Source organism: Aplysia californica, unplaced genomic scaffold (assembly GCF_000002075.1).
Source record: "Aplysia californica isolate F4 #8 unplaced genomic scaffold, AplCal3.0 scaffold00782, whole genome shotgun sequence".
Taxonomy (NCBI): domain Eukaryota; kingdom Metazoa; phylum Mollusca; class Gastropoda; order Aplysiida; family Aplysiidae; genus Aplysia; species Aplysia californica.
The window spans coordinates 281671-297589 of NW_004798052.1; the positions used below are offsets into that span (position 1 = coordinate 281671).

Sequence of the window (15919 nt, forward strand, 5' to 3'; positions counted from 1 at the left end):
ATTTCCCCACCCCGCCTGCCCCCACAACGTGGCCCAGCCCGATAAGATTCTATAAAAAGAAACGCCACAGTTCGTGATTTAGCCCACACTCGGTCGCCATATTTGATCCCCACCGCGGCGTACTGCTCGTGGCGCCGCGAAGAGAGAGAGGAGGCTCCATTAGTTCTAAACTCCTTGGGGGACAGTCAGTAATTTAAATTCCCCTTGATTGCAGTAAGCCTATATATTATATTGTTTATAGTTATACTTTTTTTCATCTTTTCTGCTTCCCTTTCTTTGAAGAGAGTTGCAACATACAGAAGAGCCAGTTATGTCAAATGTGGGAACAAGAAATTACATGAGTCCTGAAGTTATCTTTGGTGCAAATTACACAACAAAGGTAGGCTTCAATTCGCTTTGATTTTCTTTTTTTATGTACAGTTTCGTTTTTGCCATATAGCTAGATATCTAGATGTAAAGATTCTACTGTGCTCTTGTTTTAGGAAAGCAATGAAGTCGTTTTGTATTGTGCTACCCAATACAGCTTATTTTAGTTTATTCTATCATAAATAGAGAATCTTTTTATTTATTTATTTATTTATTTTAAATATGAACACAACCCAGTTTGTCTTCCATTTTTGTAAATTATACAAATTCATGTCGTAGGGTTTTGGTTTTGGTTTTGTTGTCTTTATGGATGTTTTTCCATGTTATGTCACCCTGTTAATTATTGCTTTTCCTGAGAATGAGAATATGTTGAACACTTTAATATACAGGAAATGTTTCGTAAACATTTTTTGGGTAAACTTTCCGAGGCTCGTCTTCCAGTTATCTGTATTTTGAAAAATTGAGCTTGAACTAATACTGAAAATTTATGAACAAGGGTAATTTTTTATATTTATTTGATCACTCTTGTATCCTTTCTGCTCTTCTCTCAACCCGCTTTTCTGAATCTGTGATTCTTTTCATTCTTTGTTGCAATGCTGCTTGAAAAATTACTGAGCTCCTTGTCTTAATTCATCTTACTTTAGGGCCATTCCATGACAAGTAGCCCTGCAGTGGGATGATGACCTACTGGAAAAATTGTAAGCAGTGACAGAGCCGTTCTTTATTTTCTTTTTTTTAGAGGGGACCTTTCTCTAACATGAAAGAATATAGAATAGCGCCATGTCTGCTGGGAATGTTTTCGACAGGTTATCATTCCTGCATTACATTTGAACCTGCATTTTTTTTTTTCATGGAATGGCCTTTTACCCTACAAAGAGAGGAACATTTTATCTATATCTATGTAATATCAAGTCTGTGCTCCTCTACGGCTGCGAAACTTGGAAGACAACGAAAACAGTACTGAATAAAGTCCAGACTTTCATCAACAGATGTATGAGGAGTATTCTAAGAATTAAGTGGCAGGATAGAATAAGAAATGAAGAACTGTGGGAAAGGACAGGACAAAAGGATATAGAAGTAGAAATAGGACTAAGAAAGTGGCGATGGATGGGACACACCTTAAGGAAGCCCAGCGGAAACATCACAAGACAGTCACTGCAGTGGAACCCACAAGGAGCACGAGGCAGGGGTAGGCCACGGGAAACATGGAGGAGATGCGTGGAAAGGGACATGAGAGAAATGAAGCTCACTTGGAACGAGCTTGGAAGGATGGCTAAGGACAGAAATAAATGGAAGGAGCTTGTATGTGGCCTTTACCCTGCCAGGGGTGAAAGGCATTGATGATGATGTAATATACTGAATATGAATCTGAACTCAACCCTATCTGCTCTTCCATGTTTGTAAATAGCACAGGTTCATCTTTGTTGCATAATTAGTTTTTTAAGAACTATCTACATTTTAATGTCTGCCCATGAAAGTATGTGACACGAGATGTTGACTGAGGTTGTATTCAGGGCATAATTATTTCTGCTCCTTTTTTTTTTTTTTGGCTGTTTCCTTTTCTGTTTTAGCAATTGGCTACCTTAAAATTACAAAGTTCTATCTGCCAGTTTGGGCTGTTTTGAGTTACTAAGACCATGAGGTCAGAAATCAAATGTTCTATGCGCTCTACTAAAACTGTAAAAGTCGTTGTCAAGGTATTTAACGAACTGCGTTAGAAAAAGCTTGATATGTTGGGCCGCTAAAAATTTTTCACGTAAAATTTCTCAAAACCAGGTACTGAGCAGATAGATTTTGGTAATTCTAGTTTCCCTTGACCAAATATACAGTGCATTATGTTCTAGCATGAACAGTCACCAAATGCTGAGTTGGTTCTTTTTTTAATCATTAGGGTTTCTATGTTATATATAGGCCCTATGTTATAGCTCAACCAAAGACATTGATAAGGCAGATGATCACTACTGTATTTCATGCAATGTTTTTGTATTCTCTGCAGACGGACATCTGGAGTTTGGGATGTTGCGTGCATGAAGCAATGTCTCTAAGACCTACATTTCAAACAAAAAGTATGTGGGAGCAGATGGAGAGGATGAAAAAGGGAAGAGTAAGTGAGGCCATGAGTACTTCTCTAGAAATTATTAACTTTTCTGTAAATGAATGTATTCGATATTTTGTTTCAAATATGGTGGTCTCTCGTGGTCTAGAGTTAAGGTGTTCACCTCTCATTCAATAGGTCCCAGGTTTGAATCCGCATAACAACGGCCTTTCACTTCCTTTCCTGCTCTATAACAATGTTCTGTTGTCTGCTTTCGTCTCCACTTTCTGCCCCCACCCCCCACCTCCTTATTTGCCCCCTCCTCTGGATTCCTGACTCTTTCTGCAGCCTTTCTACTGCTACTCCTTGCAATGGCTCCTTCTTACTACTGTCTTTCAGCCACACCCCTGATCTTATAGTAGGAAAATTCTACACCTAGCCTTCTCGGATAAGGGGGAAAAATGAAGGAGGTCTTGAGTGCAAGATCCATTTGTGGTTCAAAATCGATAAGAGTTGGCTTCGGCCGCCACCCGGGCAAAATTCAAAATTTCCTACCAACTAAAAATGATTAACCCTTTATCCCCGGCAAGCCGCTCCCAGCAGCTCGCGGTCAGAACCACTGTGCCGGTGAGCAGCGGCTTGGACACATTTCTATACGACAGCTTCAACATCAAATTACTTTTCGGCAATTGCCAAAAACAGTTCTCTTTTGTCGGGAGTTCATTCATTAGATGAAGAGCAATCAAAATAGGTTGACTTGTTTTCAATTAATGACCCATTTAGTGACGTTTTTGTCATTTTTAGATTTAGTACCAAAACAGGGCCCTGGCGTAGTGGGTTTACCCCCCTTGGAGATAAAGAGTTAAGAGTAACTAGAGCAACATAGTGAAGCATACGCCGTCCATAAACGATAAGAGTAGGCTTCGGCTGCCAACCAGAAAAAATTCAAAATTAATTTCTCCACATAGAAAAAGAGTTAATATGTTCTGCACGCTCATATGACCTTGTGCAGTTGCGAGCGTTGTTAAACACTTACCATTAAAAGATATATATATGTATATATGAAAGATCAGTTTTTTTATTACCTTTTTTTAGACCATGTTCATGTTTCTTATTGTTAACAATTCAATAATATCAAGAAGTTTTTGTTCCTCTATGTGGCATTACATCTGTTCTTTCTGCCTCATCTTATTTCTTCCCATCACGTCTTGTTTCTTCCCATCACGTCTTGTTTTTGTCTTTTTTGTAGAAGCTCTAGAAGCATACTAGTAGGCCTACTAGATGGAGGGGGGCAGTAAGTTGAAAATCTCAACGATTATATTGTGGTAATTTTGTTCCTCCCAATTCACAGGTACCACCAGTCCCAGACATTTACAGTCAGCAGTTGAAAGAGTTGCTTCTTCTTATGTTAGACAGAAATCCTGACACAAGGCCGGATGCCTTGGAGATTTTACTGACAGTTTCTGTAAGTCAGTGATGTTGTTAGGAAGCAATACGTAAAACTCTCAAAAATAGATTTCAGTAGTCTTGTGATTCAGTAGACTATAATTGTTTTGATGGGAATAGTGTTCTCCTGTGCATGGCCCCTAATGTACCTGAAAGTTTGATTATCTTTAACTCATTCGCTATGCCGAGCCGTGGGGGGCGTCAGTACGCTAAGCCGCCCCCGGCGGCTCGAGAACCGACGTTCAATTTTAGCTTGGTTTCTATTCCAATCCACAAATCCATGTTAAAATAAAGGTCATAATATAAAGTTGACTTCCGGGTCAAGCGTTTCCACCGAAAATCGGAAGTTTTGATTCACGATTTCGAAGTTTATGCGACATTGTTTTATCGTGAAACCCAAATTATAGCCCAGACACCAGTCTTAGTACTTTTACACAACAAAATGTATCATTATTTTGCTCACTAAAGAAATGTAGGACTCTTCTTTATAATATTGATACTACTAGACTCAAATTGCCAGTGCACTGTAATTGAGAAATCTATATTTTTGAGTGCTAGATCTAGGCCTAGATCTAAATAGTCAAAATATTTTTTTTCTCCCCAAAATCACTACTTTTTGGTGAAATTACTCTAAAAGTACCACCCAAGACATGTATAGGTTTATTTCAAATGCAATTCTGAATAATTCCATATAAGATACGAGCGTTTTTTTCTGTTTGGGATCCTTTTTTCAAAATTATTTAAAATTTAATTTTTTTTCAATATCGGAGGTTGTGATCCTAATGTACAAATATTATGGAATGTATGTAAATAACTGCTCATTTTTCAATATTTTCCTGTTCTATATACAGTTGTGGTTATTTTTATGTATAATTTGACTAGGTGCAAACATATTTTTTGAGTTTCATCTGTCTGAGATTATTAATTTTTTGTTTTCAAATTTTATCTGCAGCCAATCACAATTGTGTTGCATAATCGCGTCTTACAGGAACCAAAGTTGAAAAATACTCAGATAAACAATACAGATGTATTCTACAAATCATACTGAAAACGTTGGTATATAATATGTTGATATTTATTTGAATTTATGGCCCCCAAGACCTGTGAACTGCGCACTAGTCATCATCTCATTTCGCCCTCCCGAAAAAAATTCGTCCACAAGCCGAAAATAATACGTAGCGAATGAGTTAATTCACCCTCATGTTTTCAAAGGCAATTCACGAGGAGAATAAAGACTTCCTCAATTGTTTCCATGCTATTTTTAGATAAAGAACTGGTTGACCTTCAAACCTGGCCCCCTGTGGCTGCCGAACCCCTGCATGGAGCATAATAGCCCTCAGGATTAGACTCGGTATATTAGCATGGAGCATAATCACCTTCAGGGTGCCACCCGGGTTCACAGGGTTAAGATACTCTTTGTTTATCATCCTAGTTACTAAGAACTGAAAAAAAAATGAATCTATGGGCTATAAGGATCATGCTTTCAGGTCTTTCCCATTTTAATCATAATAATTATAACAATAATGATAATGATGATACTGTAGATCGCACTTTTATAGCGCCTACTCCCATGTGCACACAGATCTAAGCTTTTTACATTATAAATCCAAGTGCACAGAACAATAACTATAAAAAAATTGATGTTTGCTCATATTAATGAAGAGGTCACACACACACACGCGCATGCATGCACTCACGCACACACACACACATGCCTGTATGCACACCTGCACGCACGCACTCACACCTTCTCTTTCATCACATATGCATGCATGTGAGGCATTGTGGTGAAATCAGGTGCTCGTCAAAATAATGAAAGCAATATTTCTGACCATAGGCACTTTTTAAAAATTTTCTTTCTTTTTTTTTTTTTGCTCAAAGTCTCTTATGTCCATTTTAAAACACATTTCCATGTGGATTTTCCTGAAAAACACTGATCAAAGGCACAAAAAAAAAGTAAGTTTGCAGTTTCCTAATGCTCTCAAGCTTTGGAATTCACAAAACTTAGGCGGACATTTTCTCACTAATTTTACCTTTGACATGAGGCAACCCCCCTTCATGATAGATGAGTATTTTTCCGTAAAAGCAAGACAAATGAATGCACCATGAGATGCTACTGTCGAACCTGCCTTTACTGAAACCTGTGTAAAACGGAAACCTGTCTTTACGGAATCTCCCCACTCCCCCTTTGATATATTCTTCTTTAATTACGCTCGTACCTATATAAAATGGAAACCTGTCCAACGCAGAAACGGAAAGAAAAATCTGCTCCCTTCCGAGGGTTTTACTTGTCTTGTCTAAGATGGAAAATGTTTTGCTCGCTCAGCCCTGATTTGAAACAAAACCCCATTCCCAAGTTCATTTTCGCCAGCTCTGAACTTAACGCCATGCCACTGGGCGAGGAAGGGGACTAGGGATGCAGGGTGCAATTTGGGGGTAGATGTTACCCCTTCTGTGTGAGCCCTAAGCGATGCAGATGGTCAGGGGGATGTGGGTGTGAAATTCATGAGTGCCAGTAAAAGTGGAGTAGCTAGCCTCCACGGAAACTTTCCTGGGTAGTCAGAAGCGAGAGGTGTGAAATTAGTTTGACCAATACTTGCTGCCTTGATCGTACAGCCAGCCGAGAAAAGAGTTCCTTGAATCGTTGTTACGAGGTAGTGAGGGGTGGCATTGGTTGACTGTGCTTGTAACACCCATGAATGAGGCTAAGGGTGGTAGCAAAGGACATTTTCAAATGGTTTCTTTTTTTTAATAGGTTAAACAGCGGTCCTATGAAATGCAAGTGGTGGAAATTGGATTTATAGTAAGAATGACGCAAGTTCACTATACAGAAAGGATAGCACTTGAGAGATGTGAAGTCCTGACTACGCACTGCTTATCGACCGGACAAGGGACCCTTGATCCCACCGGCTGGGCCTTTGAAACCCCCCCCCCCATCTCCTCCCTAAATTCCACTGTATAAGACGGAAAATGTCTAATACGGGATTTTTTTTCTGGCTCCCTTGCGATACCCTCTTGCACAGGTTTGACTGTATGTTGTTACTGATCCCTTAATCCACGAGGATCGTAGGAGCGCTGTATGACAGAGAGCCTCGAATCGTCAGATGCCTCCATTTTCTCAGTTTTTTGCAAGCACCTGAGTTTGGGCGAAGGATTTCCCTGTCCACTCAGCAATGTTGTCAGTCTACCTCTAATAAGATGATACCAATAGCTTTATATGCCCAAAAATTGACAAGTGCCTGATTCCACCACGCCATGACACATGACACATACGCAACATTATGAGTGAAGTATACAAATACATTGGAAGTAATACAACAGTGCTTGTTATTAAATTCCTTATTTTCTTAACAAAACTTTCTAAGTGAGTTTCATCAAACAGATTGGGTTTTTTTATGCCTGTCATCTGAAGCAGCCCAAATTCAAGATAACATGCTCGATAATGATGGCATCAACTTTTGTTATTTATTATTTATTTCAGCAAATCAATGGCCTACCCTATAAACCTGGTCCCCTTGAAGTAATCAAAGAAGTTGATCTTGACCCCAACAGTGTCATTAGTAAAGTTCATGAGTTTCAAGTGAAAGCAGAATTTTCTGGCCCATACAAATCATCAAAGAGCATGGAAACTAGCACAACAGAAGTACAGAGTATAGCTCCTTCAGGTTTGTGCCATTTGGTATTACTTACTCTTATGCCACAAGGTGTCAAGGGGAGACGCAAGTATCGGACATGGGCCAGGTGTGTTGCCTTTTGGATTGTCATGTTGTTCCTTTGAAGAATCTTATTTGGTGTTAACTTTTGCATAAATGAAGACTGTGAAAATAATAGTGACATAATAGGCCTACATCTCAACTTATCAATGTCAACAAATTGCTCTTGTCCTATTTCTTCATAAGCTTTCAATTAAATTAAAAAATTTATTGCCCTACCATTTTTGGTTTGTAATTACAAAATTGATTTCTATCATGATTTTTTAATAGTATTTTCTAATTTTGAAATTATCTCGATTCTTGATCTAAAAATAGTATGTTGATAGTGTATAATGATTTTGCAATGACCACTGGAAAGAATGTTCTTTTTTTTCAACTTTTTAGCATACAGTCTGTTTATGGTTTATTTGCATTTTATCATTCTCACAATCTTTATCAGTATGAATGATTGCAGTTTGGGGGGGGGGGGGGGGCAGCTGAAGGCTATCTCACTTATTAGTGGATCAATTGTTACCAAATTTCACACATATAACAAGCATAGTAAGGGGTCTTAAAATCCGCAATCAAATTTGAAAAAACAAATTTGTTTCCATGGATATGGTGGCCATATTGGATTTTGTTGACATGTCTTACGTAATTAATACCACACTTATTTTTCATGGAAAAATTATTTTTTTTTCACGCATCTTGGCAAACAATAGATCTACAAGTCTGTTTGTCGAATTTTTCCTAAACGTACTAGAAAATTTTTAATGATTTTTTTCCTGACGTAGATTTCTAGTATTCACGTTTGCAAAAAATCCGGGAAAATCCCCACTCCAAACACCACCAACAAGAAACTATTCCATATATCAAATATTTATCACGCAAGTGTTGAGTATTACATCTTTTCTTCATTTTGTGAAAATTTCATGAAGATTGGATGAAAAATGGTGGGGTTATTTAAAAAGTATATAGAAAGTTTTGAGAAAACGGGCGATAAAGAAATATAAAAGATAGACTTTATGAGGAAATGGTGAGGACAAACATTCCTGATATGGGAAGAAATGAGGCTTTAGGGGGTTCTTATGTGATGAAATAATTGTAAGAGAGGCTGAAGAAGCTAAAAATACCTACAACTTAAAATCCATAGTTTTGAGTCGAATCAGGACCTTTGGGGTGTCCCCCCCCCCCCCCCTTAATTGTTTACTTCAGTGCAGTAACTGAAGGTAGGAAAATGTGTTCTTTTTCATTCTCTTTTATTTCTGCTTGACCTTGTTTGCACCTATTGAGTGGGTGCCTGAGGTGTCACAAAGAAGTCATATGACAGTCAGCAGAATTTTATGGAGATTTCCTCTGAGCAATGCTGTTGGTGGAAACTCACACTAAGAAGTTTATTTCTCCCAGCCAGGTGCAAATTTTGTACCTATTATAAATCTTTATGCTGTGCATTCTTGCATTTGTTCTGATAATTTGTATGGGGATCACCTACTTTTATGTTGTTCTTTCAATAATAAAAGAAAGCCGTGCTCAGATAGACCTACATATACCATACTAATGTTCGATTACCCAGCTCATATCGAAAGAAATGTTCCCAAAATACCAAAGAGAAAAATTTAGAGATTTATTGCAATGAAATTATATTTTCTCTAATCCTCATGTCCAAAGTGTGGGAGTAGAGTACACACAAGTTGGTACTTCAAGGACAGCACAAGTAAGGCCTTGCACACACAAGGAAAATTTAGCCATGTCGTACAGCTGCAAGTATGCAAATGAGGCAACTTTTGCCCGTTCGTTGCTCTTCACCATTAAATGACATCATATTTCGCAGCCCGTACAATGAGTAGAAATGTTTTTAGTGTGCACAAGGCCTAATGAAGCGATAAAACTGAAATTAATTTGATTAATTTCGTCTATAATGTTTTCAGAACCTGAAGTAAAGTCTGTCCCGAGACCTCTTCCTCAACCAAAGTCTTTCTCACCTCCGAGCCTAACATTGCCTGCAGAAGAAGACTCTCAAAAGAAAAGTGATGATCATGTCAAGGACAGGACAAGTGCCAGCACTGCAAATGAACCAAGCAAGCCAAGTAGTAAGAACTCCACTAAGGATGAGGAAGGCTCAGAATCATCAGCCTCTGAATCAGAGACTGGCATAGAAGACTCAATTGACTCGATGACCCTCACATCCAATATGTCTCCCAGAAGCTTTCTTTCTCAGTCACAGGGTAAGTTAATGGCAAAATCCCTTGCTCTTAATAGTAATTATAATTATTGCAATTTTATAGTAACTTACATTTATGGCATACTCTTTGGGCTGTACAGCTTTTGTCCTTTGTTGTGAATACACTATTTTGCAATGCCGAAAGTGAAGAAAAATGAGGATCAATGGGAAATCTGCCATATAAGTGAGAGGGAGATTCTTGAAAAAATGTAGAAATTTTTAGAGGTCACATTTATTTTGCCTTATGACTGTCAAAGTTTTATCATTTAAATATTCTCATTAAAAAATACAAACTTCAGAACAATGGTAAACTCTGCTCCTGAGGAAAAAATCTGCATAAAGCAGAATTTTACAAATATATATGATGACTACTTTGATGTAACCGATGTCCATCTATTCAAAGACATTTTGTTTAGAGCTTTTTTTCCTGCTTATACTTATCATTTTTCCACAGACATGATAGACCCTACTTTCATGGAACGTTTGGCTGTGGAATCTCAAGAATGGTTAAGGAAACGTTTTCAGCACGATGGGGATAATGAGGTAAAAATGCACTTCTGGGCACAATGTTGGCTCTTTTGGTATCATTCTGGACTTTGATGCAGATGGCACTAGTTCAAACACCCAGGGAATTGTTCTTAAATTTGTATTGTTCAGGAGTTTTAAAAGCTCTCTACCTATTTAGCTCTGTACTATCAGAGGTGTACGTTGAATCCAGAGGTGAAAAATTTTACAAAGTGGAAAGGGTTGTTACCCATACTGCACTGTTATAACTTCCAATCTTTAGATTAACTGCTAAATTGGGTACCTATACTTGAATACCCAGCTCGTATTGATAGAAATGTTTCCATAGTAAGTAGTAGTAAGAGTTTCTGGGCGCTCGCAACTACCTAAGGTCATATGAGCGCACAAGAAATGTTTTTTAAAATTCTGAACAGAAAGATTTAGAGATTATAAAACATAAAAATCCCAACAATGGCCACAAGGGAATGAGAATGTTTCACAAGTAAAATTTTTGGAATGAGAATGGTCCACTCAGTTCAGATACAGGGTGTCTAAAAAAAGGGGATCCATTTACAGGGCAATAATTCTGCCATCTTTGCACTACTTTCAACAAAACTTCAACAAATTAAATGTAACCATGAAAACACCAGGATTGTAAATATTATAGAAAATCAATCAACATATTTGAGAAATATCAAAGTTTTAAAATGTCAACCAAAATTGGGTAAAACTCAAACTTTTACTCCTGAACAATGTTCAGCTACAGGGGTGTTTTCAGAATAATAGGCCTTAGGACGGTAAAAACCACAACAGTCACTTCAGATGGATATCTCATCATGCTGAAAACGTTTTGCAAAAGTTTGGGGAGAAAGTGTTATGCTGTAGAGGCCAGGTTCCAATGGGATGGGGACACACCCCACATGTCAAGAGTGGCACTTGTGTGGTTGTAAGAAAGGTTTAGAGAACGTCTTATAAACCAAAAGTTTTAAAAATGAATGGTCACCACATTTACCTTAACTTGGGCCTATTCATTCATTACCTGTTTTTTGTGGGGGGGGGGTTCCTTTTTTGAGGGACAGAGTCTTCGGGGGAAACACAAACAATTGAAGAGTTAAAGCTCAATATTGAACTTGACGTTTAAAGAATCGACCCAGAAACATGCCTCAGAGTTATTCAAAACTTCCGGTGACGTATTGGAGCTTGTAGGGAGAGAAATGGAGATTTACTTATAGACATAATCTCCCTGGGGTTATTTGGCAATATAAATTTGTATAGATTTGTTTTTCAATGGGTAAATAGTGACTATTTGTGGTTGAAATTTTTAAAATTTGATTTTTTGTTTGTTTGTTTGTATGTGTTTAACGCCGCTCGCAACTGCATAAGGTCATATGAGCACGCAGGACACATTACACGTTTTCAGTTGGTGAAAAATTTTTAATTTTATCAGAGTGGCGGCGAAAGCCTACTCTTATCGATTTTAGGCCACCAAGGGATCTTTATTGTGCGCAACTTGCACACGGGTCCTCCAAGATTTTTCACCCTTGTCCAAGAAGGCTAGGTGTAGATCAGGGGTGTGGCTGAAAGACAGCAGTAAGGAGCCAAGGAGTAACAGAAGAAAGGCTACAGAAAGAGTAAGGAGCCCAGAGGAAGGGCCAAAGGAGGTGAGGGGGTGGGGGCAGAAAGAGGAGAGGAAAGCAGACAACAGAGCATTGCTAGAGAGCAGGAAAGGAGGTGAGAGGAGACAATTTTAGAGAAGAAAATTGTTCTGTCGCTACCCAGATTCGAACTTGGGACCTTTGAATGAGAGGCCAACACCTTAATCTCTAGGCCACGAGATCCCCCTTCGAAAGTTTAGATTGATTTCTTTCATATTCATATATTTAACCGCCTTATGGCTGAATTTTATTTCTTCGAAATTTTGCTGAAATCAGTCGAAAGATAACTAAGTGATTGCCTTTTGAATGGGTTCTCTTTTTATAGACAACGGTACTTTTTGTTACAGGGTATGAAGGCTACTCATTTTGTGAAATATATGTGGACTTATAACTTTATTTCCTTTGCCCAATGATTAAGGTTAATGTGTATTTACTTCATTCATGGACAGTTCGTCTTTTTCATGGACTTTATAGACAAACAGAACTGTGTGGAAAAACTCTGTCTGGGAAGGATTTTTTGGTTAATTGTTGATGGTATTGAGATACATCTTCATCTGAAGAAGCTGAAATTAGACGACAGACTTTCAATCCATATCATTACCTTTATTTGCCACTTTGTATTTCCCAACTGTCCTCTTCCAATGCTACCTACATATGTGACACGAACATTCTAATCATGTCACAATTTGTCAGTGCTAGTTTAATTTGTGTAAAGAGCCTTTCCCAAGGACACAACGTCAGGCTCCCGACAGGATATGACCTTATGGTCGCAAGTCCAAGAGCCTAACCTATACACCATCGACCCCACTATATGTAGATTTGAACATTTCAGTGCGACTTTTTTACGTCTCTGGTAAACATCTTCAGGTCTGTTCGAGAAAACTGGCCCAGGACCCCCAAGCCGAACTCGACTCTGAATGCCAAGTCACTCTTTACACCAGGGCTCAGAATGTCAAGTTTCACAAGAGCACGGACAGCACAATTTCTTCATGACATTGAGCCGGTTCAAGGTCCTGCAGAAAAAATTGTTGTCTAAATATTTTTCACCTCTCTTCAGTAATAGCCCACATTTTTTCATTTAGTATCTGTTAAGATTGTGGGTGTTTTGTTGAAGTTATAGAGGTAATGTCCATATGTTATTATAGTTCTTTTACTCCTGAGAAGAATTTAAGCCACGACTGCTGACAAAAATAATTTCTTAAAAAGAAAGTAATAGAACCTACTAGCAGTACCATCTATTTAACCAAATGAAAATTAAGGATAATATTTATTTTTTTTGGTAAACTCCATGTGCCATGGCATTCAGACTAGCTATTTAAGCACTGTTACATTTGAGATCACGACCTATGATCATCTTTGCGGATGCAATCTGAGGGCTCAGTTAGTGTATAGTCACATAAAGTCTCTGACTCTGAGGGCTCAGTTAGTGTATACTTGCATAAAGTCTCTGAGCAGGTTTGGGACTGACCTCATAATACCTCCAGTAGTGAAAAGTTAAAATGTGCATACCAAAGCTCTTATGCTTTAACCATGTAAATGGTTTCATTAAAATTCTCAGTCAGTAATAAAAACACCCTTCTAATATCTAATTTCACTTATTAATGAAGACACAAAAGGTGGCACAAAAGTACAGTAGTCTCCGCCTAAACGTATGTCATACAAAGGCACGCTCCGCTCAAACGCACGCTTTCGTCTTATGACGAGTTTTTACTATATAATTTAGACGTACAAATGCACAGTCACTTGTTTTAAACACACACTTCAATTTGCGAAACATGTCTACAGGCAAAGCTTGACAAGGGGAAATTTTCACTGCAGTCTACATACCTTGACAAGCCTAGACAACTGGATACAGTGGAATTTAGATTCAACGAAGTCGTCGGGCCTGGCCTTCAATTTCATAGAATCGGAGTGTTTGTTATGGAAAATATGAGGGTTTTGTGTAGATAATTACAGGCACCGAGCAAGTAAAGACATTCTCAATCAAAAGTAGTTGGGCTTCAAATGAGAGGCATTTTCAGGGTTTTTGTACCAATGAATTGCTCGAAAATTTCAGGAAAATACACTGAACTCTACCAAGCACACACTGTGCGAAAGGGCCGATTTGTTCAAATGTACGCCTGTGTCATCTATCATCTATTGTATTATCTATGTATTGTTTGCCAAACAAGTTATGTTGCTGTGTAGAGCCTAGTAACGTACAGCAACGTTTGATTCCACTGTCCGGTCCAGCATTATCCTATCATTTTAATATTGATCAGTAACCTAGGAATAAAGATAAACTGTGTCTCATTTGTATCTCTCTACTGATGTTCCACGCCCGACCGTTTGATCCCCCTTCCCCCATCCCTCCTCCTACCCCCTGGACACGCGCACACCCAGTCACACGTCACATGTGTGCTGGCCGCCCGTCCGATCCCGGCACACGCTAAGACATGAGTGCGTGATAACAATGCGTACATTGGTATGGAAGGAGGCTGAGGGTTGGTCGCATACGGTATGATAGAGCAGTTCATCCAGCAAGCGACTTTGTTGAATCCGAGCTTGCTCATTTATGTTTTCTTTGAAACCAAGTTGTTTTTATTGATATTTATGAATTAAAAATATCGCGGAATCCAACTCCTTTTGATGAATCCAAGTTTTCGTAGTTCGTTGAAACTGATTTCCACGGTACCTGTATTTGGTGAGACTGACCCTCACGCAGAACAAAGAGAGCGATGGTCACAGTTTTCATGCCCCACTTTCCACAAACACATAGTAGGTCAAGGACTGGTCTGGTAATATGTTGGGCCGGGAGGGGGGCTGTAATGTCTTCTGATTGGTCCCTCGAAATTTATCTTTGAGAGAGGCTTTCTGACTGGTGTTTCAGTGACAGCATACGTAATGTTTAGTTATACCTATGATGCGCAACACGTGTGAATGCTGTAAAACATTAGATAGACCTTTTATTAAAGATTAGTAAAGAAGTCAGTTGCACTCAAAGAACTTAGAAAGTACTTTTTCAACAAATCATCCATGCATTTACTGAGTTGCAATAGATGACAAGCAGTCGGGATTGTTCACTTAGAATTGGAAAGCCGTGTGGCTGATAGCTTTTCCCTATGACTGGATTTATCAGGAACAGTTTCCTCTTATCTGTTCCCGATATTTTATAGTGCATATCTGTACAATGAGTCCGTCTTTCTGCCCCCCCCCCCCTCCCGAACCCATTCAACGCCTTTGTATTTTATCATTCATAACTGCAGTCGGGGAATCTTTCACAAAACAGTCACGTATCGTCACACAATCGGTCAAAATGTCCCATTGCCCCCAAGGGAGGTCACTAAAATATCAAGGAAATGAGATGATTTTGTCTCTTCCTCCCTTTGCAAAGGTTCATGTATTATATAAATGCACACTCTGCATAAACACATGCTTAAGGGCCTTCCCGAGCACCGTGCGTTTAGGTGGAGACTACTGTACTTCTTTTCTATTTATAGTGCATGTTGACTCCTTAATTTTTTTAAAGACCTGCAGATCAACCTTGGCAATGCTTTTAGAACAAAAGAGAACCAATTTCTTCCAGTTACGTGGTAAGAGCATGCATACCCTTAATTTGTATTTCTATTCCATGCTTTGATCAAGTTATGGTAAAATGCAATTAATAACCCATGTGGAAAAGTGCTTTCATGCTTCTTGTCATAGGTAATTAGCAGGTTGAAATACAAGTCGATTTTTCAAGGTTCAAAGTCATTCGCAATGTTCACTGTAGCTATTGCCATAGTGGAATGTATTACTAACTTGTATCTAAAAATGGGGGACAGGTAATTTGGTTTTAACAATACTCCTGCATCTTTTCCCCCCTTTTATGGGTTTTGTCACTTTTATAGAACGACACATACAGTCAAGCCTGCTCTAACGGCCACAGTCCAAGACAATCACCACAGCCCACATCCACCTTTGCATTTCTTTTTATATTATAATGGCGCTGTTCAACGAGCTCAAGACGTCCACCTATCTA

The 15919-nt window shown here is 38.7% G+C and overlaps 1 protein-coding gene across 1 annotated transcript in view; it reads left to right on the forward strand.

Annotated features, from left to right (window-relative positions):
• The window catches only part of LOC101861468 (serine/threonine-protein kinase Nek3), a 22254-nt gene extending 7716 nt beyond the window's left edge, over window positions 1–14538 (forward strand). The window contains exons 4-10 of the mRNA XM_005109477.3: window positions 283–379; window positions 2363–2470; window positions 3753–3866; window positions 7329–7512; window positions 9468–9764; window positions 10215–10303; window positions 12787–14538. Of these exons, the coding sequence (XP_005109534.1) occupies window positions 283–379; window positions 2363–2470; window positions 3753–3866; window positions 7329–7512; window positions 9468–9764; window positions 10215–10303; window positions 12787–12912 (1015 nt within the window). The 3' untranslated portion in view covers window positions 12913–14538. The remainder of the gene's footprint in view (window positions 1–282; window positions 380–2362; window positions 2471–3752; window positions 3867–7328; window positions 7513–9467; window positions 9765–10214; window positions 10304–12786) is intronic.
• Window positions 14539–15919: the final 1381 nt, after the last annotated feature.